This window comes from Danio rerio, chromosome 15 (genome assembly GCF_052040795.2).
Source record: "Danio rerio strain M-AB ecotype USA chromosome 15, GRCz13ab, whole genome shotgun sequence".
NCBI lineage: Eukaryota > Metazoa > Chordata > Actinopteri > Cypriniformes > Danionidae > Danio > Danio rerio.
In genome coordinates this window covers 46,440,001-46,462,500 of record NC_141035.1, presented here as the reverse complement: position 1 = coordinate 46,462,500, position 22,500 = coordinate 46,440,001, and the positions used below count along the sequence as shown (strand labels likewise).

The window sequence follows — 22,500 nt, the reverse complement described above, 5'->3', positions numbered from 1 at the left end:
ATATCATATTATAATTCAATATATCATATTATTATTCAATATATCATATTAGTATTCAATATATCACAATATTATTCAATATTTCACATTATTATTTATTATATCATATTATTATTCAATATATTATATTATTATTCAATATATCACATTATTATTTATTATATCATATTATTATTCAATATATCATATTATTATTAAATATTTCACATTACTATTTAATATTTCACATTATTATTCAATTTATCACATTGTTATTCAATATATCACAATAATATTTAATATATCACATTATTATTTATTATATCATATTATTATTTAATATATCGTATTATTATTAAATATTTCACATTATTATTCAAAATTTCACATTATTATTCAATTTATCACATTGTTATTCAATATATCACATTGTTTTTCAATATATCACATTATTATTCAATATATCACATTGTTTTTCAATATAACACATTATTATTCAATATATCATATTATTATCCAATATATCACATTATTATTCAATTTATCACATTATTATTCAATGTATCATATTATTCAATATATCACATTATTATTCAATATATCATATTATTATTTAATATAGCATATTATTATTCAATATATGATATTAATTTTCAATATATCATCTTATTATTAAATATATGACATTATTATTCAATATATCATATTATAATTCAATATATCATATTATTATTAAATATATGACATTATTATTCAATATATATTTATAGTGTTTCCTTAAAACAAGCTGAACAATCGAAAGGGGGCTAATAATATAAATTATTGGCATAATAATAATTGTTATTAGTGAGGTGTGATGAGATACTTACTGCACAAGACGAGATGAGACACAAGATAATGAATTAAATTAATGGAAAATTCATATATTCAAATAAAAGTTTTGCATTTAACTGAAAAAAATCACAAAGTGCTAAATTATTTAGGCGCTTTTTAAAATATACTTGTAAGAATGTTATTTTACATTTATTTTAATGAATTATGCCATAAAGGAAATTTTTAGCTATTAACTCTACTGACTGGACGAACTCTGAGCTGCTGGATGCAAGTATGAACTGTAGGGCTGCAACTAATGATTATTTTATTAATCAATTATTCTGTTGGTTATTTTTTTTAAATAACTCATCCCTGAGCTGTTAGTATAATAATAATAATAATAATAATAATAATGTTAATAATAATAATAATAATAATAATAATAATAATAATAATAATAATAATGTTAATAATAATGATAATAATAATAATAATAATAATAATAATAATAATAATAATGTTAATAATAATAATAATAATAATAATAATAATAATAATGTTAATAATAATAATAATAATAATGATAATAATGATAATAATAATAATAATAATAATAATAATAATAATGTTAATAATAATAATAATAATGATAATATTAATAATAATAATAATAATAATAATAATAATAATAATAATAATAATGATAATAATAATAATGATAATAATAATAATAATAATAATAATAATAATGATAATAAAATTTATTAAAAACTAAGTGTTTTTGTCCTGTTTTCAATCCAAATATTAGACACATGAAATAGCATTAGAAATTATATGTTGTTTTTTATTAAAAAAAAAAAAAACACCTCAAAATTAAGTGAATGACTCAAATCACTTCTTAATAAAGTCATCTGGAATGGCCAAGAAAGCGTTCTTGCAGGACTACCGGAGTTCATCAAGATTCTTTGGATTCATCTTCAACGCCTCCTCTTTCATCTTACCCCAGACGTGCTCTATAATGTTTATGTCTGGTGACTGGGCTGGCCAATCCTGGAGCAAGCTTGACCTTCTTTGCTTGCAGGAGCTTTGATGTGGAGGCTGAAGTATGAGAAGGAGCGCTATCCTGCTGGAGAATTTGCCCTCTGCTGTGGTTTGTAATGTAATGGGCAGCACAAATGTCTTGATACCTCAGGCTGTTGATGTTGCCATCCACTCTGCAGATCTCTCACACTCCCACATACTGAATGTAACCCCAAACCATGATTTTTCCTTCACCAAACTTGACTGATTTCTATGAGAATCTTGTGTGCATGAGGGTTCCAGTAGGTCTTCTGCAGTATTTGTGATGATTGGGATGCAGTTCAACAGTTCTACCTTCTGCTACTTTTCCAGTTGATCAACTAGTAGTCATGTTATTATTTGTTGTTCTTACAACTGAGATCGACGTTAAGACTACTGTCAGGTAGTGTATAGATGCATATAATGTTTGAGTGAGGTGATTGTGACTTTATTTAGTTTATAGATCGTCACTAAGTGAATGTTTAAAGGGTGAAATGCTGAGTGCAGAGTAGAACCAAATGGCCTTAAAACACTATAGTGAAACATTAGATCTGAGGCGACGGCAGACACAGAGGATCATTTTCTAAAGAGTTCCTTGGAATCCCCCATAAACACCCACTCTAATGCTGTCGCCATGGCTACAGCCTCAGCCAATCATGAGGTAGCCAGCTGTGAGGTCATCGCTCCTTCCACACAAGCACACTGGGTGTCGGATGAGTTTGCCCACAATGATGCCATCTGCACCCGGGTGTGTGTAGTGTGTGTGTGCATGTGTGTGTACATGAGTAAATGTGTGTGTGAGAAATATATTGGGCTTGTGAATGTTCCTGTGTACATGTGAAAAGGATTGTGTGCGCAAGTGTGTGTATATGTAAATACAGTTGATGTCAGAATTATTAGCCCCCCCTTTAAAATATTATTTTTTTTTATATTTCCCAAATGATGTTTAACAGTGTCAGGATTGGTGAGGGGAAAAGGAGCGAGGACTCAATTGCAACAAATAAGGGTTTTATTAATAAGTGAAGTTTATTCATAAACTAATTTCGAGAGGATCACGTGCTTATGATTTATCACGTCCAGTCTCGTATTTGCTAATCACTAATCTTCCAATCATATGAGCCCTAAGGCACCATAAATAGCCTCAGTTTTCAGTTCACTTTATCTTCGTTTGGAAGAAACCCCCCTCCTCCCCTATTCTCCTCCTTTACCTGCAATTGAGCGGCACGGCGGTCCAGTGGTTAGCACTGTCAACCACACAGCAAGAATACTGCCGGTCCTAGTTCTATAGGACCGGTGAGTGTTTCTGTGGGGAGTTTGTATGTCCTTCCCGTGTCCGCGTGGGTTTTCCCCGGGTTCTCCGGTTTCCTCCCACCATCCAAAGACATTCAACATACTTAACAATCAAGCTTGTCTAATTCCTTACGTTCCCTTAGCTACAGCGGCAGGGGAGTTCTGAGATCCACCGAGCTCGGGCTCCCTTCTTGCTCTGCCAACGGGAGGAAGCCCCGGGCTCGAGGAGCCCTTGAGCTCGGGGCTCTCTCCCGGGACAGCATGCCAAATAAGCTTTGTAAATCATCAGCTAAGTGTGAACTCTTGAATAAAGTAAAAACAAAAAGCCATAACAAACTACCCCGAGGGGGGAAAAAACATAACTATAAGACAAACAGACAAACTTGGCTAGGCTAGCAAGACACGACTGGAACAGGAACACAGAGGGAGTATCGACGACAAACTGGCACAGAACAGAAAACATGAGGGGATTATAAAGCAAAAAGTAAATTGACATACAGGTGAACATGACAAACTAATAATGGGTTAACAAGGAGGGTGGGACTAGACAATAGACGGGAGAGCGCATGACACAGAGAGACAACACAAGCCATGCGCTCACATAAAACAGGACCAGAACATGCAGCCAATGAGAGAACTCATTAACCGCATGTTCATGACAACACAAGCACAACACTGAAGCACACGACAAAAGCACGTGACCACAATGTAAACACCAAGCCACGTGCTTTGACAAGAAACGCAAGACACGAGCACACGATAGATAAACACCTTACCGTGCGCTCACACATAAGCAACGCGCATGCTTCATCTCAGCACCAACCAAAACTAAAACCAACTAGACGGAGGCGCCGAGAATAAAGCTGCGCGATGCTGACAGAACAAACACAAACACTAGTACAAGAGCACGCGCGGCCACATCAAGCAGCAGCGCGCACACTCTGCGTGCACCCACGACGGCGCGCGCACACACAGAGACAGAAACAGGACCAGACATGGGTAGTGTCAGAGCTCTGCCACCAAAACAAGAATTTACAAGACCAGAGTGGCAGAACCCTGACAAACAGAGCAAGGAAATTTTCACAGTATGTCTGATAATATTTTTTTCTTCTGGAGAAAGTCTTATTTGTTTTATTTTGGCTAGAATGACTTTATAAACAAGTGAACAGATTTACCAGTGCTGCCTTTCTGGGTTTGTGTTCAACTGATGCTCAATGCACAATGCTGATGCTTTGTGTTCAACTTTGATGTTCAACTCTCTTCAGTGAATATTAAGAGTTTGCATTTGAGTGAATTTTGATTTAAAGAGATGCTGGATCTATTTCTGCACACATAGGATGGATAAATAAACACATGGTCAGATTAATGTAGATTTACACACTCTAAAAAATGCTGGGTTGTCTTCTGTGGCATAGTTTTGGTTTGAACAGTGATGGTGTGCTTGATGAATTGCTTGATTGATTAATTAATTTTATTTTTATTACCATTTTTACAAGTAGATATTGGGGGTTGAAATTGCAAGTGGGAATTTTCTATTTCTATGCTATTTTTAATTTCTATTTTATTTCTATGTAAGGGGGAAATTGCCATTAAAACTGCTATCTTACCACAAACTACCGCTCCCTGGTTCTTTTAGCACAACATTGGACTAAATATGAATAAACTCAAATGTTACTTTAATTTTTTTTATTAAATTTAAATTACTCTTTGTTACCTAATGGTTGGGTGTGACTATATTTGACCCAATGTCGTGTTGTAATCCTGGTTTGGTCATGTTTATTGTGTTTTTGTTGTTGTTGTTGTTGTTTGTTGTTGTTGTTTTATGAGAGTGTGTTGTGTTTGCAATTATTGGTTTTCAATAAGGGCACATATAGCTTAATAAAATTTTTATATATTTAAATTAGTTTTTTATGTTTTATATATTTTATATTTTAAATTTTTAAGCATCCCTTGATTTTTCTTGTTTATTAAAATTGTGCTTAATATTTTTCCCACCTGTACTTGTACCTAAAATTGTGTGAATGAGAGTGTATGGTTGTTTCCCAGAGATGGGTTGCAGCTGGAAGGGCATCCGCTGCGTAAAACATATGCTGGATAAGTTGGTGGTTCATTCCGCTGTGGCGACCCCAGATTAATGAAGGGACTAAGCCGAAAATAAAATGAATGAATGAATTTTCCCCACCATTTTTATTTGGGTGTGACCTTCAGTTTTTTGTTTAGTTAGTTCCAGTTTTAGCTTGGGTATAGACTGTTAATGTATTTAACATGAATCGAACGTGACCAAACATTTATTTATTTATTAATAAAAAGTTTTGTTTATTTATTTTTTATTTAATTAATTAACTAATTGTATTTATTTAATTTATTCTACTATTCATTTATTTATTTTTTATGTAATTTATTTAATTTATTTATTTATTTATTTTTAAATGTATTTATTTATTTTATAATTTAATTTAATTATTTATTTAGTTTTATTATTATTAAAAATTTTATAAAATAATTTTTATTTATTTTATAATTTATTTCTGTATTTTATTTTTTTAAATGTATTTATATATTTATTTTTAAATTGTATTTATTTATTATTTTTTTATTTTGTTTTATTATTACTATTGAATTTTATTACATTATTTATTTATTTATTTATGTTTTAAAGTTTTATAAAATTTATTTAATTATTTTTAAATATTATTTAAAATTTTAATTTATTTTTGTTTATTTATTTATTTATTTATTTTTTAAATGGCATTTAATTTAATTATTACTTTATTTATTGTATCTATTTTTCTAATTGATTTATTTAATTTTATTTGTTTATTTATTTAGTATTATTATTTTACATTTTTATTGTATTTAGTTTAATTCAATTTATTAATTAATTTTATTTATTTATTTTTATTTATTATATATAATATATATTTATTATTATTTAATTATTTAATTGTATTTTGTTTTTTTATTGTTATTTATAGCATTGTTCAATTGTTTGTTTTCAAAAAGCCCAGAGTTTTAAAAAAAGTATTATTTTGAATAAAATATCTATATCTATAGATATAAATATCTATATCTATATCTATGGCTAAACAACAAAGACATTTCTTCACAGACTTATTTTCTCATATTTAACAAGAATGCCAATATTAGTCTATATAATCACTGTTTAATATCAGATTCAGTGCATGGATGCCCTGAACTGAATAATTAAGTGCACTTTGATCTCTACAGATCTGCAAACCTGAAGACACCGTGCGTGTGGTTGATACACATGAACAATTATGAGTCTTTTTAAAAATATGCCTGAGGTTGTCATGGTTACCGGGGAAACTGGCAGTGCCGCGCAGCGAGATAATGAGTCAGTTGTGTGCGGGTGTTCGTTTAATTGGCAATTTGTATCTACTCTGTATCAGAACTATTTAATTTGTCCAAATATATCAGTCGGCGCAGGTTTCGGGATGGCTTCACTGAGCCGAACCCAATCTTTCTGCCAAAAATCACACACACACACATACTCAAATTGAGAATCTGTTACAGAAAGCATGGCATTGCTGTCAGCTGCCTATGTAGTGAGCTACCTTCTGAGGGGACACCTGAAATGTAACACAACCTTATTACTTGCTGATTTCTAACTATTTTAATGCATTTAGTTGTTAAAATGTCGGTCACACTTTATTTTGATGGTCCGTTTGTTGGATTTAGTTACTTTGCATCTACATGCCAACTAATTCTCAGTAGATTATAAGTAGACTGTTAGGTTGGGGTTAGGGTTAGTGTAAGTTGACGTGCACATGCAAAGTTATAGTCAGTTTAATGTCTGCTGAAGGAGCAGTATGAGCAGATATTAAGCAGACAGTCTACTAATACACAAATGGACAAGTGTTACCGAAATATCTTTGTAAAACTATGGAAATTCTTCCTCTTATTGTTATTATTTGTTGTTATGTGTGTATTATGGAGTCTGATTGCCTCCAGCTACAGTTGACGACAATTAGCAATTAAAAGAGTTATTCTCCTGAATTAATTATATCAGATATTTCCCAAATGATGTTTAGCAGAGATGTTTTTCACCTCTATTAACACTTTAAAATACTGTCCCATTACTTAATTTATTTACTAACATGAACAAACTATTAGTAGTAGGTAAGACAAGACAAGTTTATTTATATAGCACATTTCATTCACAAGTGCTTTACATAAACAGGAATAAAAGAAACAACAAAGAATTAAAAATGATTAAAAACTGATTAAAATGTGTTTAAATAGGTTATTAAGTAACAAAAAAGAAACTAAAGACATAATAGTGGGATCTGTTTGACGTACAGTAGTACAGTGCTCATTCAGGTAAATGCTAAAAACACTATCAGGACACATATATTACACTAGTAATTGAAATTTAGGGTAGATGTTGGACTGAAGCAGCTGAAATTCATTTACACTGAGGAAGGGCAGAGGGTTGCTGAAGATTTACTGAGATTTCAGCTGCTGTCTGGGCGTTCTCTGCCGAACTACACCTCCCTTTCTTCATGTGTTCAGTACTTTTTCCCTGTGTCATTTCACTTCATTAAACATACCTTAATTTAATTTGTAAACTGATCAGATTTGTTTGTTTGCATATATGGATTTCTTTGATTGTTACCAACATCCAGTGAAAATGTCAAGTCAACAGCACCTTTAACCTTCCTGTCGTGTTCGGGTCAAATCTGACCGATTTGCAACTTAAAACACTCATTAATATTGTGTTTTACATCTGATTGCCCCAAGGCCTTATGAGATCCTCCACACTATGCATTTGAACATATACAAGGGATGATCATCTCCTTCGTTTAATTTTGATTGTTTTAATCAACCTTATTACACCTGTGAGTTTCCCGGTCAAAAGTATGGAAGTTTTTTCCTAACAAAATTAAAATGAAAATTCAAATGCTTAAAAGATCAAATAATAAATCAAATGCTCAAACTATAAACCAAATGCTCAAACCGACATTGCAAATGATAAATCAAATCCTCAAACTGACTCCTCAAATGATAAATCAAATGCTCAAACGGACTCTGCAAATGATAAATCAAATGCTCAAACTGACTCTGCAAATGATAAATCAAATGCTCAAACTGACTCTGCAAATGATAAATCAAATGCTCAAACGGACTTTGCAAATGGTGAATCAAATCCTCAAACCGACTCCTCAAATAATAAATCAAAGTTTTTTCCTAACAAAATTAAAATGAAAATTCAAATGCTTAAAAGATCAAATAATAAATCAAATGCTCAAACTATAAATCAAATGCTCAAACCGACATCACAAATGGTGAATCAAATGCTCAAACAACTCTGCAAATGGTGAATCAAATCCTTAAACGACTCCGCAAATGGTGAATCAAATGCTCAAACTGACATCGCAAATGGTGAATCAAATCCTTAAACGAATCCGCAAATGGTGAATCAAATGCTCAAACTGACATCGCAAATGGTGAATCAAATCCTCAAACTGACATCGCAAATGATAAATCAAATGCAAATGAGGTGTCAATCAACCAGCATAGGCGGAGCTTTAAGGCTTTAAGGATACGACGTGGAATAGTGCACGCAAATCTGAACGCCTTGAAAAAGTGGTAGCGCTACCGGTAGTTGTCAACAACAAACTCTTCCGCCTTAAAGCTCCACCTATGCTGGTTGATTGACAAAATATAACTTCTGAGAAAAATGGTGGCATGTTCAATACTTATTTCCCTCATGTATGTGTTACGCAGCAGATATCCTTCCAGAGTCAGACACAACCCAATACTGGGGACAAATCTATTATATTGTAATAGTTTATTATAGTAGTATAGTAGTATATATGGAGTTAATAAAATATATCTTAGTGTTGTGTCAATTGTAACATGCTGCAGTTTTTCACCCACTAATGAGTGCTCTCGTTTGCAGTGACGGATGGGCGGACCGCTATGATGTCACAGATGGTTATGTGCGCGAGGCGGCCGGCGGGATCACCATAAAGCTGCAGTCTGCAGATGTGAAGTGGTTTGATGATTATTACCTGAAGCTGCGTCCTGAAAACAACATGCGCAACCCCTGGTTCCCCGAGTTCTGGCAGCACCGCTTCCACTGCCGGCTGAAGGGACACGCGCAGGAGAACCACAAATACAACCGAACCTGCGGCAGTAAGTCAACATTTGTTAAGAGTTTTCCATTGTGGCTCAGTTGTTAGCACTGTCGCCTTACAGCAAGAAGGGCGCTGGTTTGAGTGCCAGCCAGTTGACATTTCTGTGTGGAGTTTGCATGTTCTCCCTGTGTTGGCGTGGGTTTCCTACAGGTTTCCTCACAGTCCAAACACATGCGCTATAGAGTAATTGATTAGACTGAATTGGCTGTACTATATGAGTGTGTGTGTGAATATGAGTGTGTATAGGTGTTTCCCAGTACTCTTTTCTTTTCAGTACTTGATTCAACAGACTGAAACCGGCAGATCTAGAGCACAGATAAACACCAAATATGTTTATATGACAGTTTTCTCCTAATATACTGTAGGTGTTTGTTTCTACATGCAGCCTGAAAGTAATGTCAAATGCATAGTTTGACCTACAGTAACCTCTGAAATAACTAATCAGATTATCCTGTTGGTCAGAATACACCAAATATCCCTCAAACACTGAATTAATAAGTTAATGTTATAAATAAATACATTTTTAAAAAATAATTAATACATTTTTTATTCTAAATCATAGCCAGCCCTCCCTGTAAGCGAACTAAGCGGCTTATTTCACGCGTACACCATTTTAAAGAACCAGCGGATGCCCTTCCAGCTGCAACCCATCTCTGGGAAACATTCATACACACTCATTCACACATACACTACGGACAATTTGGACTCAGACTCAGACTCAGCTTTATTATCCCGTTAGGGAAACTAAAATTGCAACAAGGTACCATAACACAGGCGAAAGTTCAACCCGGGCTCATTGTGGAAACGTAGCCCCGCGGACGTTTCTGCGGACCGCGATTTACGTCCCGGGAGGTACGTATTCGAGCGTTTTTTTTGTTTTCGCGGATCCGCGAGAGGCCGCTGTGTGCTGTTCGCGCCTGCGCCGTTCCCGCGCGAAAAGCCGCCGGATCGAAAAAAAAAAAAAAAAAAAAAATCTAAAGCCCTCGTCTTCGATTTCGACCGCGTTTTCGGATCCCGCCACGTTCTCGCCCTTATTTTCTGGATTCCGTTTTTCGTCTTACCTGTTTTCCGAAACCCGCCGTTCCCCGGACTCGATCCCGGTCGTCGTCCACCGCGGCCGGCTCCTCCTCCTCCGGGGCCTCCGCTGTGAGCTAGGCGGACAAACTGATTGCGTCGGGAAAGCCCTCCACTCGGAGGCGAGCCGTCGGCCGGCGAGCGCGAAGAGGAGGGGCGAAGCGGCGCCACACCGCCCCGTAGCGTTCGCTCGAAATAAACCAAACGCGGCCTTTACGTACCTCCGGCCATGTAAATCGCGGTCTCCAGAAACGTCCGCGGGGCTACGTTTCCAGAATGAGCTTGGGTTGCAAAAGTTCCATGTACACATTAAAAAATATTACTACACAACATCCATACATCAGTATATAGAAACATCCCCCTCCCCCCTGGACTCATTTAATGACCTAATGGCCACCATTATAAAAGAATTTCTGGTTCTATTTGTCCTGGAAATAGGAATCCTAAAACGACGTCCTGATGGCAACAACTGAAATACAGAGTACAGTGGGTGATCCGGGGTGCATAGGATACCCTGAGCTCTCCTTAGAACATAGTTTCATAGATTACCATTAGACCAGTCTGATTAAAACCAATGATCTTGCCTGCCACCTTCACCAGGCTGCTCAACCTGTTCTTGCTTGACACACTCAGATTGCCGTACCAAGCTACAATGCAAAAAGATAAAACAGATTCGTTGTTTATAAAACAGCGTCATCATAGAGGTACAGACCTGAAATTATCTAAGTTTCCTCAGAAAAAACAGTCTTTGTTGGACTTTTTTATATACAGCCTGGGTGTTAGGTTGAAATGTCAACATATTATCAATAACGACCCCTAGATATTTATGCGTGTCAACAATTTCAATGTCCAAGCCTTTAATATTAGTTATGTTCGGGGTTGGAGAAGCCTTCCTGTAATCTATCACCATATCTTTTGTTTTACTTGCATTCAACTGGAGGGAAAATCTATCACACCAGGAAGTAGGGGAAGTAGCCTACCCAATTCAACTGTACAGCATGTCTTTGGACTGTGGGGGAAACCGGAGCACCCGGAGGAAACCCACTTGAATGAAGGGAGAACATGCAAACTCCACACAGATACGCCAACTGACCGAGCCGAGAATCGAACCAGCGACCATCTTGCTGTGAAGCGACAGCACTATCTACTGCGCCACTGCGTCGCCCTTTTGGAATTTATTAAAACCATAAAACTAAACGTGGAATCTTTTATAAAATCTTTATTTTATGTTTGCTAAATTAATTAAATATGTTTTAAATATGTTGGATGCAAAGCAGGAATCACTGGTCCCTTTATTTTTTTGATTCTTCATTTTTGAAGCTGCTAAAACAATGCTGTTATAAATGTCCAATCAGTCAGAGAGTTATTAAGTGGAAGAAATTAGGCTTTACTTTTTTGATTCATTGATTGTGTTTAATAAGCAATAAAATCACCGTAGGGCGGTTTGCACTATTTAGAGCAGGGGTCTCAAACTCGCGGCCCGCGGGCCATTTGCGGCCCTCAGTGCAATATTTTGTGGCCCGCGCCGACCGCTGTACACTGACAGAATCAGCGGAGCGGGGAGAGAGAGCGCTCCCCGCTCTGCTGATTCTATCCGTGCACAGCGGTCACTGGCATTCCCTGCCCGCCGTGTAAACAAAGGGGCGGGGATGCCGGTGACATCACCACGCACCCCGCCCCTTTGTTAGACGCTGTGACGGGCGGGAAGTAGGAGGGAACTCGCGCCGGCCAGAACCAAGGTCAGCTGTTCCCGCCCCTGCCTGCCACTTAGCTACCTAGCTACAGCCTGCATATATTATAGGTAGATACAGACTGGTACAGACTGATGTGACTGGAGTGGGGTGGGGGTGTTTTATTTATACATATATACGCCTTTTTTTAGGTGAGGGAATGGAAGTTTTGAGTGAGTTCCCCCACTTTTTTCTGTGTGAGAAGTTATTCTCCACCTTGAACTTCAATAAGTCAAAGTACAGGTCTAGACTTAATGATGATCATCTTCAAGCCATACTGAGGGTCTCAACTGCTTCCGCTCTTAAGCCAAATGTGGTTCAGATTTGTGAGAAGAAGCGCTGTCGAGTCTCTGGCAGCAAGAAGTAGGCAAAAGATGCCATGTTCAGAAGAACTGTTCATAATCTTCACTCAATGTTCTATTAATGTTCAGGACACTTCATGTTCAGAAGAAATAATTTAAACTGTTAATAATGACATTTGAGGACTTTTTTTGTGTGAAATCCCTTATGCGGCCCAGCCTCACCCAGACTTTGCCTCCTGCAGCCCCCAGGTAAATTGAGTTTGAGACCCCTGATTTAGAGCAAGGTAGGACCCCAAAACTATTCTGCTTAGAGCCCCTAAATGTACAGGGCCGGCCCTGCTCTAAATGTTTTATAAATTAACAACAAAAGCTGTAACTTTAAAGCCAATCAGCTACAATTTAAAGTTACGACTATTTTGTGAATTTTGACCATTTTTTTTATTCTATTTTGTCATTCTTCATACAAAGGTGACAGAATGCATATTGAATTAGGGTTAAAAGGCTGAAATATTCCTCTTATCCGATCCCGCACGTCCTCATCTGCTCCCACTCTGAGGCTTAGTGGTTGGAGGAGAAGCAGCGAGTAAAGCCGTAACCTTTCAGAGTAACAGCAGTCACAGAAAAGAGGACGAGAACAAATGAGTGTGTGCTTTCATCCAGACTCCAGAAATCACACCCTGCATTAGCCGCGCTCTTTAGTTGGCTCCATTTATCTGGGCTCCGGCTTTAGTTCAAAGGAACTTTCTCAAATTCTTTACCTCTCGGATATAAAAATAAAGACGGAAAAAAGGAGCAACGGCAGTTTCCGTCTGTTTGCATGTGAATCAGCCTGAACAACAGTGTGAAGAGAGATGAGGATGGTTTTTCTTTTTTCAGATCTTTTTGTTACATTTTGGTCAATAAAATAACAATTTCAAAAATATTTGAATAACAGAGACAAATTATCTTTGCTCCAACAGAGCCCACTACACCATTTCTATACAATATATTATGCACATTTTTAATCTGTTTTACATCATGTGCTGATTTATACATACATAGCAGTGGTGTAGTCCATGCTATACGCACGTATACTCAGTATGCTTACTTTTTTCCACGAGCTTTTTTTGTATAACCTCTTCTGAGGATCAATAATTGCGTATAACCTCGGTATACTCACTTGTTTTTCTATTTAAACTTCCCTAATTTATGTGTATTCGCTTCTAATTTAACTGTATACCAAATAGGTTTTTTAACTCGGAACCTAATTTGTTGTATGTAAATGTACTCATTTTAAAACATCACATGTTGTATCTTTTTTTATTATTATTATGACTTATATTATGATAGTGAAATATGTAAAATAGCCTGTACATTTTTATATTTTCATATTTATGCCATTTTGAATTTAAAAGGTGGCAATTATATTGATTTAATACATGAAGAAAAAAATTGAATATAGAAAGTGATTTGTACTACAGTAAAGAGGTATGTTGATGAGTTTTATCCTACAGTGTTTTTTTGTTGTTCAGCTGTTTGTTTACACTCACCGGCCACTTTATTAGGTACACCTTACTAGTACCGGGTTGGACCCCATTTTGCCTTCAAAACTGCCTAAATCCTTCGTGGCATAGATTCAACAAGGTACTGGAAATATTCCTCAGAGATTTTGCTCCATATTGACATGATAGCATCACGCAGTTGCTGCAGATTTGTCGGCTGCACACCATGATACGAATCTCCTGTTCCACCACATCCCAAAGGTGCTCTATTGGAATGAGACCTGGTGACTGTGGAGGCCATTTGAGTACAGAGAAACTCATTGTCATGTTTAAAAACCAGTCTGAGATGATTGAGCTTTATGACATGGCACGTTGTTCTGCTGGAAGTAGCCATCAGAAGATGGGTACACTATGGTCATGCAGGGATGGACATGGTCAGAAACAATACTCAGGTAGGCTGTGGCGTTGACATGATGCTCAATTGGGACTAATGGGCCCAAAGTGTCCCAATGAAATATCCCCCACACCATTACACCACCAGCCTGAACCGTTGATACAAGGCAGGATGGATCCATGCTTTCATGTTGTTAATGCCAAATTGTGACCCGACCATCCAAATGTTGCAGCAGAAATCGAGACTCATCAGAGCAGGCAACATTTTTCCAATATTCTATTGTCCAGTTTTGGTGTGTCTGTGTGAATTGTAGCCTCAGTTTCTTGTTTTTAGCTGACAGGAGCGGCACCAGGTGTGGTCTTTCTGTTGCTGTAGCCCATCTGCCTCAAGGTTGGATGTGTTGTGTGTTTAGACATGCTCTTCTGCAGACCTCAGTTGTAAGGTGTGGCTATTTGAGTTAATGTTGCCTTTCTATCAGCTGGAACCAGACTGCCCATTCTCCTCTGTTCTCTGGCATCAACAAGGCATTTAATCCCTCAGAACTGCCACTAACTGGATATTTTCTTGTTTTCTGACCATTCTCTGTAAACCCTAGAGATGGTTGTGCGTGAAAATTCCAGTAGATCAGCGATGTCTGAAATACTCAGACCAGCCCATCCGGCACCAACAACCATGCCACGTTCAACGTCACCTGCATTGAGTTGCTGCCATGTGATTGGCTGATTAGAAATTTGCGTTAACAAGCAGTTGGACAGGTGTACCTAATAAAGTGGCCGGTGAGTTTATATTTATTCTTTCCATAGTCGGATTTAAAGGCTCACTCTAATACGCTTTATCACACAATCAATGCGATTTCATCTCAAGATGAAATACATCTAATGACCTACTCCATAATGCCATTAAAACTACAAAAAAAAAAAAAAAAAAAAACATCACACACTCCTAGTTAATAAAGTGCTCGACAACCTAAAAAACATTAGCGCTAATCGAAATCTACATCTATGATCCAAATACGAGACTCGGCAGGGAGATGGAAATATGGGTCTCTCCTCCGCATCAAATCACTTTCACAGAACAAATTAACAAATTAGCACGGTTCATCATTAACCTGCCTACAGGGCAAAGACCAGTTATCCCACATTAATCTGCTCTCTTCTTCTTCTTCTTTCAGAGCGCGATTCTCTGCGCCAACAATACGCTCAGGACACCAAAATGGGTTTTGTGATCAATGCCATCTACAGCATGGCCCATGGGCTCCACAGCATGCAGAAATCTCTGTGTCCAGGCGTGGTGGGACTGTGTGACGCCATGAGGCCCATCGATGGGTCAAAACTCCTGGAGTTCCTCATGAAGACCAACTTCTCTGGAGTGACCGGAGAACACATTTACTTTGACGAGAACGGAGATTCACCCGGGAGGTACTTTAAAAAAAACACTTTAAAAAGCACTTAGTTGAAAAAGCAAGTACACTCATTGCCTTCACATTAATAAGTAAATAAACTGTGCATAATTGTAAAGTTAAGTGAATCAACAGTTCTAAGTTACTACATACAGGTGAAGTCTGAATTATTAGCCCTCCTGTATAATTTTGTCCCTCAATTTGTTTAAATTAAAGATGTTTTCAACACATTTCTAATCATAATAGTTTTAACTCATTTCTAATAACTGATTTATTTTGTCTTTGTCATGATGACGAGTAAATAATATTTGACTAGATGTTTTTCAAGACACTTCTATACAGCCTAAAGTGGCATTTAAAGGCTTAACTAGGTTAATTAGGCAAATCATTGTATAACAGTGGTTTGTTTTGTAGACTATCAAAAAAAAAAATGTGGGGCTAATATTATTGACCTCAAAAGTTTTTAAAACAGCTTTTTTTCTAGCCAAAATAAAACAAACAACACTTTCTACAAAAGAAATAATATTATAGGAAATATTATGAAAAATTCCTTGCTCTTTTAAACATTGTTTGAGAAATTAATCCAGAAAAACTAACAAAAAGCGCTCAGGGTAACTCGAATATTTGGTCGGTGCTCTTTGGGTAAGGGATTCATCAAAACAACAACAGTAATCAGTCACTCGAAAAATATGGAAAAATTAAAAAGCCTTTATTCACATGGCTAAATCTTAAAAAACCTACGCGTTTCGGCAAGGGTCTGTTTGAAAAATATGTGAAAAAGAAAAAATAATTCATAGTAAAGGTCTTTGCACACTGAAGTCTGCAATTTTCGTAGGCGTTTTTGTTTTCGTACACTGCAAAAATGCTTTTCTTACTTAGATTTTTTGTCTTGTTTCAAGTCTAAATATCTACAATTTCTTAAATCAAGAAGCATTTTCAAGACAAGCAAAACATATTGTCTTGTTTTAAAAAATAATATGTCAAAATAAAGTGAGTTTTTCCTTAAATCAAGCAAAATAATCTGCCAATTAGGTAAGCAAAATAATCTTATCACAAATCAAAAACAAGATTATTTTGCTGACCCAATAGTTAGTGAGGTGGATTTTATACTCTTTAAAGTGTGAAGTTAATCTATATATTCAAATTGTATATATATAATCTGCTTGTAGACTTGCATACCATTAAAACAATTAAAGTGTTATGTAGCGTTAGAAAGGGGAAATGGCCTGAGGAAACAACTAAGGGTCATAAAAAAGGGATGAAAAGAGAGTGGTAAAAAAAGCCTGAGGTGTCTCAGGAAACAGATGTCAGAGGTGGAATTTGAGGTCAAGGGTTAAAACTAGGTGGGATCTTGTTTGACAAATATAGAACAATGTAAAGAGCAGCTGCAGACTTGTATATAAGCAGGCCAGACCATCAGTGAGACAGAATTTTTCAGACAGAGAAGCTACTGGGGGTCTCCTGAAAGTTCTCCTTTGTTGTCGACAATAAAGTATATTCTTCTGATATTCATAACCTCCAGACTGAGTTTGATTTAGTAAGAGAAAAACCAAGAAAACCACTACATTAGCAAGAAAACTTTCCAAACTATTAAGTGCTAATGTTTCTGGTATTTGTTTTTGTTTTGACATAACATAGTGACGAACTTGCAGATATCCGGGACGTTATTCTAGTTGCAACTATTCCTCATTTGCGAACAGCTTGTTCATGATCTATTGCTACTTGATTAGGTATAGTTATAAATCATTAAAATACAGTTAACAAGTCATTTATAACTTGTTAATTAACGGCTTGTAATTTATCTATTGGCTATCTATAAGGCACTGTTATAAATAATTAACAAACTATTTACTTTTATTTAACAAATCATTTACAACTCATTAACTAACAGTTTATTAATGATCTAATCATTAATATGATTAGATCATTATAACAAATTATAATATAATATAATAGTAACGAAGTTTCACTGGTAAGATGGTTAACAAACTATGAACATCTGATCTGTAAAGTGTGAGTTAGTATATTAGTTAAGTGTTAGTTATTAGCTTAAGTATGTCATTGGGACGTTATTCTAAAGTTTCAACTATTCCTCATTTACTAAGAGTTAATAAATGAAGAATAGTTGCAACTTTAGAATAACGTCCCAATAACTTATATAAATTATTAACTGATATTTAACAAGTCTTTAGTAAGTAATTTACTAACAGCTTGTTCATGATCTATCACTAATTGATTAGGTATGATTATAAATAATTAAAATACAGTTAACAAGTCATTTATAACTTGTTAACTAACAGCTTGTAATTTATCTATTGGCTATCTATAAGGCACAATTATAAATAATTGACAAACTATTAACTTTTATTTAACAAGTCATTTATAACTCATTAACTAACAGTTTATTAATGATGTATTCACTACTTATAACGGATAGTTATTTTAAAGTGTTACCAAAATTGCTTATATCAAGACGCATTTTATTATGCTTCTTCTGTATAATAAAATTATAACAGATAGTTATTCTAAAGTGGTACCGAATTTTTAGATATTTGGACTAGAAACAAGACAAAAAATGTAAGTAAGAAAAGCATTTTTTGCAGTGTATTCATTTGTGAAAAATTCTGCATGTAAACAAACCAAGTGTGCCGCAAGCCTGCGTTTGAGTGAAGGTCTCGGCCGTTAGATCGCCCCCTGGGGGCTGGCTGCAGTACAAGTCATAAAGCCCGCCTCCTCCGTGTTAATGAAGGAGACTTGAGCCCAAATAAAAAAACTTATTACACTTGCAATAAAATGTCCCGAAAGATGGTTCTGGTCGATTAAGGCACTGGTTATTGTGCTGAAATAGGTGCAGATCTTCATTTTTGTAAACAGTTTGTTTTTAGCAGTAATTTAATGCTCGGTGTGTCATCGTGATTGACAGCGGTGATTGACAGTTTCTCAAAGCAGCGCGTCTGAGCTTCGGCAGGAGACTGAAATGTTATTATTAGATTTCTATGTTATTTTACCATGACAAAATGAGTTCAGCAGTAAACTATAGTTTCTGACATACATGATCCTGGTGGAACACTGTTTATTCGCTAAGGTCAGGGCTTTTTTCGGGCTTTATTAGTTTGCTGATACACGCCTAGCCACCCAGATGGCAAAATACACTCGGGCCAGTTCGGCTAGATTCTCGCCTGCCGGAGACTTACCCCTCAGAGCTCAGACTGACTACCTCTGCTGGACCTACTCCGGATGCCTGGACTCACTGCCCGATTCCAGCCCGAGTCAATCGAGACAGATGCGGCAGCCGAGCGAGCCGGTGCTGCCGCATGTGAGCCGGAATCAGCCCGCGATGCCGCGAGTAGGTTATGCGCTGCGGCCCGGAGCTGGCGCGATTGAATACAAAAAAAAAAAAACTCACATTTGTTAACGCTATTACATCCATTTGTGTTGATATGACAGCAAATGCATGCTGAGAAGTTCGGGGGGCGTGGTTTATTTTACATAAAGCGTTTGGTTGGAAGCTCGACTCTGCTCATTTTCGCGGCTCCTCCTCTGGCTCCATCAGACAGTCCTTCTGCGCATGTCAAGGCTCCAATTTCAGCAGTCTTTTGCGACAGTTTGTGCCTGTCAAGCAGGCGTTTTGCCCTCAAGGCGTTCAATGGGAAAAGGGGCTGTCGCGTCGTCCATATTTTTTACAGTCATTGAAACAAACCTTGCACAGAGTTCGATGCGTATTAATTCATTACGAAAATGCGCGAAACATTTCTGAGTCAGTTCAAGCAGTGATACTTTGTTCTCCTTTCTTCTCCAAAGCAGAAAAAGAAAGAGGAATAGGCTACATATTGTGTCAATCCAATACTGCAAAGAGAGGAAGGAGAGTTCAGCTCATTATCAAAGAGCTGCGGTGGATTATCCCAAAATGCAAAGTTTATCTCAGGAAATCAGTGGAATTTTGATGCATTGCTTGTGATACTTCACACATTCCCGTACGTAAACAAATCCTGAACAGAGACTGGCAGTACCATTATAATAGATGATGGCCACCTTGACATATCAAAAGGGATAGTTCATCCAAAATTGAAATTGTGCACTCAATTCACTCATTCTTAGGACATCCATGATCTAGTTTTAGAGTTTTTATGTTCTCCTGCAGAACACTAAAAAAAGATTTCTAATCGAAACCCTGATCCTTGGTGCTTCATAAAAACCAAATCAATGACTACAACACTTTGAGAGTCCAAAAACACATACATTATGTCTAGTTTCTGCAGCAAAGCATCATTTTAGTGACTGATTTCTCTGCTGTTGTCTATCAATCATGCGGAGTCGATGAACGGATCGATGCTTCAGTCAGTTTGATGAATTCAGCCTTCAGCTTCATTCGTCTTCATCTGGTTGTGTGTTTTGACCCTTTAGTTACGTGATCATGAACTTTAAGAAGATGGGCAAGGATTATTTCGACTACACCAACGTGGGCAGCTGGGACAACAGTGGGCTGCAGATCGACGATGATGAGATCTGGCCGAGCAAAGAGGACATCATTAAATCTGTGTGCAGCGAGCCCTGCGATAAAGGCCAGATCAAGGTCAGACATTGACATATATGTGTGCGATCATTTTAAATAGTTTGTGCACTAATCACCTGAAAATATTACAAGTAATACTCACTAGCAGATCATAGAATGGCTAATTTTGAAACGCTGATTTACTTTTTTACTATACATCTGTGTTTTGTTTTCTGTTTTATAATTCAGCATTAAATATGAACAACATTACAAACGGGATTACTTTTTTCAGTAATGAGTAAATCAAATAAATGATTGTTTCCCCTGATACAACACTGTTACAGACAATCAATTGAGGCATTATATAATTGATATACAGTACAATTAGCAATTGAGCTCACAGACGCAGTTTTCCTCTGGTGTGTGAGTGGGGCACAAAACCTATGATGATTGGCATGTATGTAGGAGTGGGACAACTACATAACTGATGAAGTTTGTGTGTATGTAGAGGTGGGACAACCACATAACCGATCATAATTGATGATTGGCATTTGTGTGTGTAGGGGTAGGATAACTACATAACTGATGATGATTTTTTTGTGTAGAAAATCCACTATAACTGATGATGATGATTGCTGCGTGTGTGTGTGTGTGTGTAGGAGTGGGACAACTACATAACTGATAACAATTGCATAGTGTCTTTGTAGGGGTGGGACAACTACATAACTGATGATGATTGGCATGTATGTGAGTGAGTGTGTGTAGAGGTGGGACAACAACTGAACTCATGATTACTGGTGTGTGTGTGTGTGTATTTGTGTGTGTGTGTGTGTGGGTGTGGGTGTGGGTGTGGGACAAACACATAACTGATGTGTGTGTGTGTATGTGTGTCTGTGTGTAAAGGTGGGACAAACATATAACTGATGATGACTGGCATGTGTATGTAGGGGTGGAACAACTACATGACTGATGATTATTGGCGTATGTGTGTGTAGGGGTGGGACAACTACATAACTGATGATGATTGGCACATGTTTGTAGGGGTGGGATAACGTCATAACTGATGATTGGCATGTGTGTAGGGGTGGGACAACTACATAACAATCAGCATGCGTAGGAGTTGGACAACTACATAACTGATAACAATTACAAAGTGTCTTTGTAGGGGTGGGACAACTACATAACTGATGATGATTAGCATGTATGTGAGTGAGTGTGTGTAGAGGTGGGACAACAACTGAAATGATGATTACTGGTGTGTGTGTGTGTGTGTGTGTGTGTGTGTGTGTGTGTGTGTGTGTGTGTGCGCGTGTGTGTGTGTGTGTGGGTGTGGGTGTGGGACAAACACATAACTGATGTGTGTGTGTGTATGTGTGTCTGTGTGTAAAGGTGGGACAAACACATAACTGATGATGACTGGCATGTGTATGTAGGGGTGGAACAACTACATGACTGATGATTATTGGCGTGTGTGTGTGTGTGTAGGGGTAGGACAACGACATAACTGATGATGATTGGCACATGTTTATAGGGGTGGGATAACGACATAACTGATGATTGGCATGTGTGTAGGGGTGGGACAACTACATAACAATCCGCATGCGTAGGAGTGGGACAACTACATAACTGATAACAATTACATAGCGTCTTTGTAGGGGTGGGACAACTACATAACTGATGATGATTGGCATGTATGTGAGTGAGTGTGTGTAGAGGTGGGACAACAACTGAAATGATGATTACTGGTGTGTGTGTGCGTGTGTGGGTGTGTGTGTGTGTGTGTAGGTGTGTGTGTAGGTGTGGGACAAACACATAACTGTTGATGTGTGTGTGTATGTGTGTCTTTGTGTAAAGGTGGGACAAACACATAACTGATAATGACTGGCATGTGTATGTAGGGGTGGAACAACTACATGACTGATGATCTCTGGCGTGTGTGTGTGTGTGTAGGGGTGGGACAACTACATAACTGATGATGATTAGCACATGTTTGTAGGGGTGGGACAACCACATAACTGATGATTGGCATGTGTGTAGGGGTGGGACAACTACATAACAATCAGCATGTGCGTGTAGGGGTGGAACAGTAACATAACTGACGATGATTGGTATGTATGTGTGTATGTAGGTGTGGGACAACCACATAACTGATGATGATTGGCTAAAAATACAGGACATGGTTTCAAATGGGTGGACGGAGCTTCTGTGGAAAGCAACTAAAACTAATTTTATTATTATTATTATTCTGACAGATGAAAACAATCAATAGCAGCAAAACAAGTCAGTAATATCAGTATATTTTCACCAAGTACTTCACAATCACATT

The 22,500-nt window shown here is 36.9% G+C and overlaps 1 protein-coding gene across 12 annotated transcripts in view; it reads left to right on the top strand.

Annotated features, from left to right (window-relative positions):
* grm5b (glutamate receptor, metabotropic 5b) overlaps positions 1-22,500 on the top strand; it is a 156,558-nt gene that overhangs the window by 112,228 nt on the left and 21,830 nt on the right. For all 12 annotated transcript variants that reach the window (XR_015508212.1, XR_015508216.1, XR_015508217.1 and 9 more), the window contains 3 exon segments: positions 9,065-9,300; positions 15,455-15,701; positions 20,087-20,255. Coding sequence is in view for 5 of the 12 variants with exons in the window: in XM_087282294.1 (XP_087138420.1) it covers positions 9,065-9,300; positions 15,455-15,701; positions 20,087-20,255 (652 nt within the window). In the remaining 7 variants the exon portion in view is untranslated.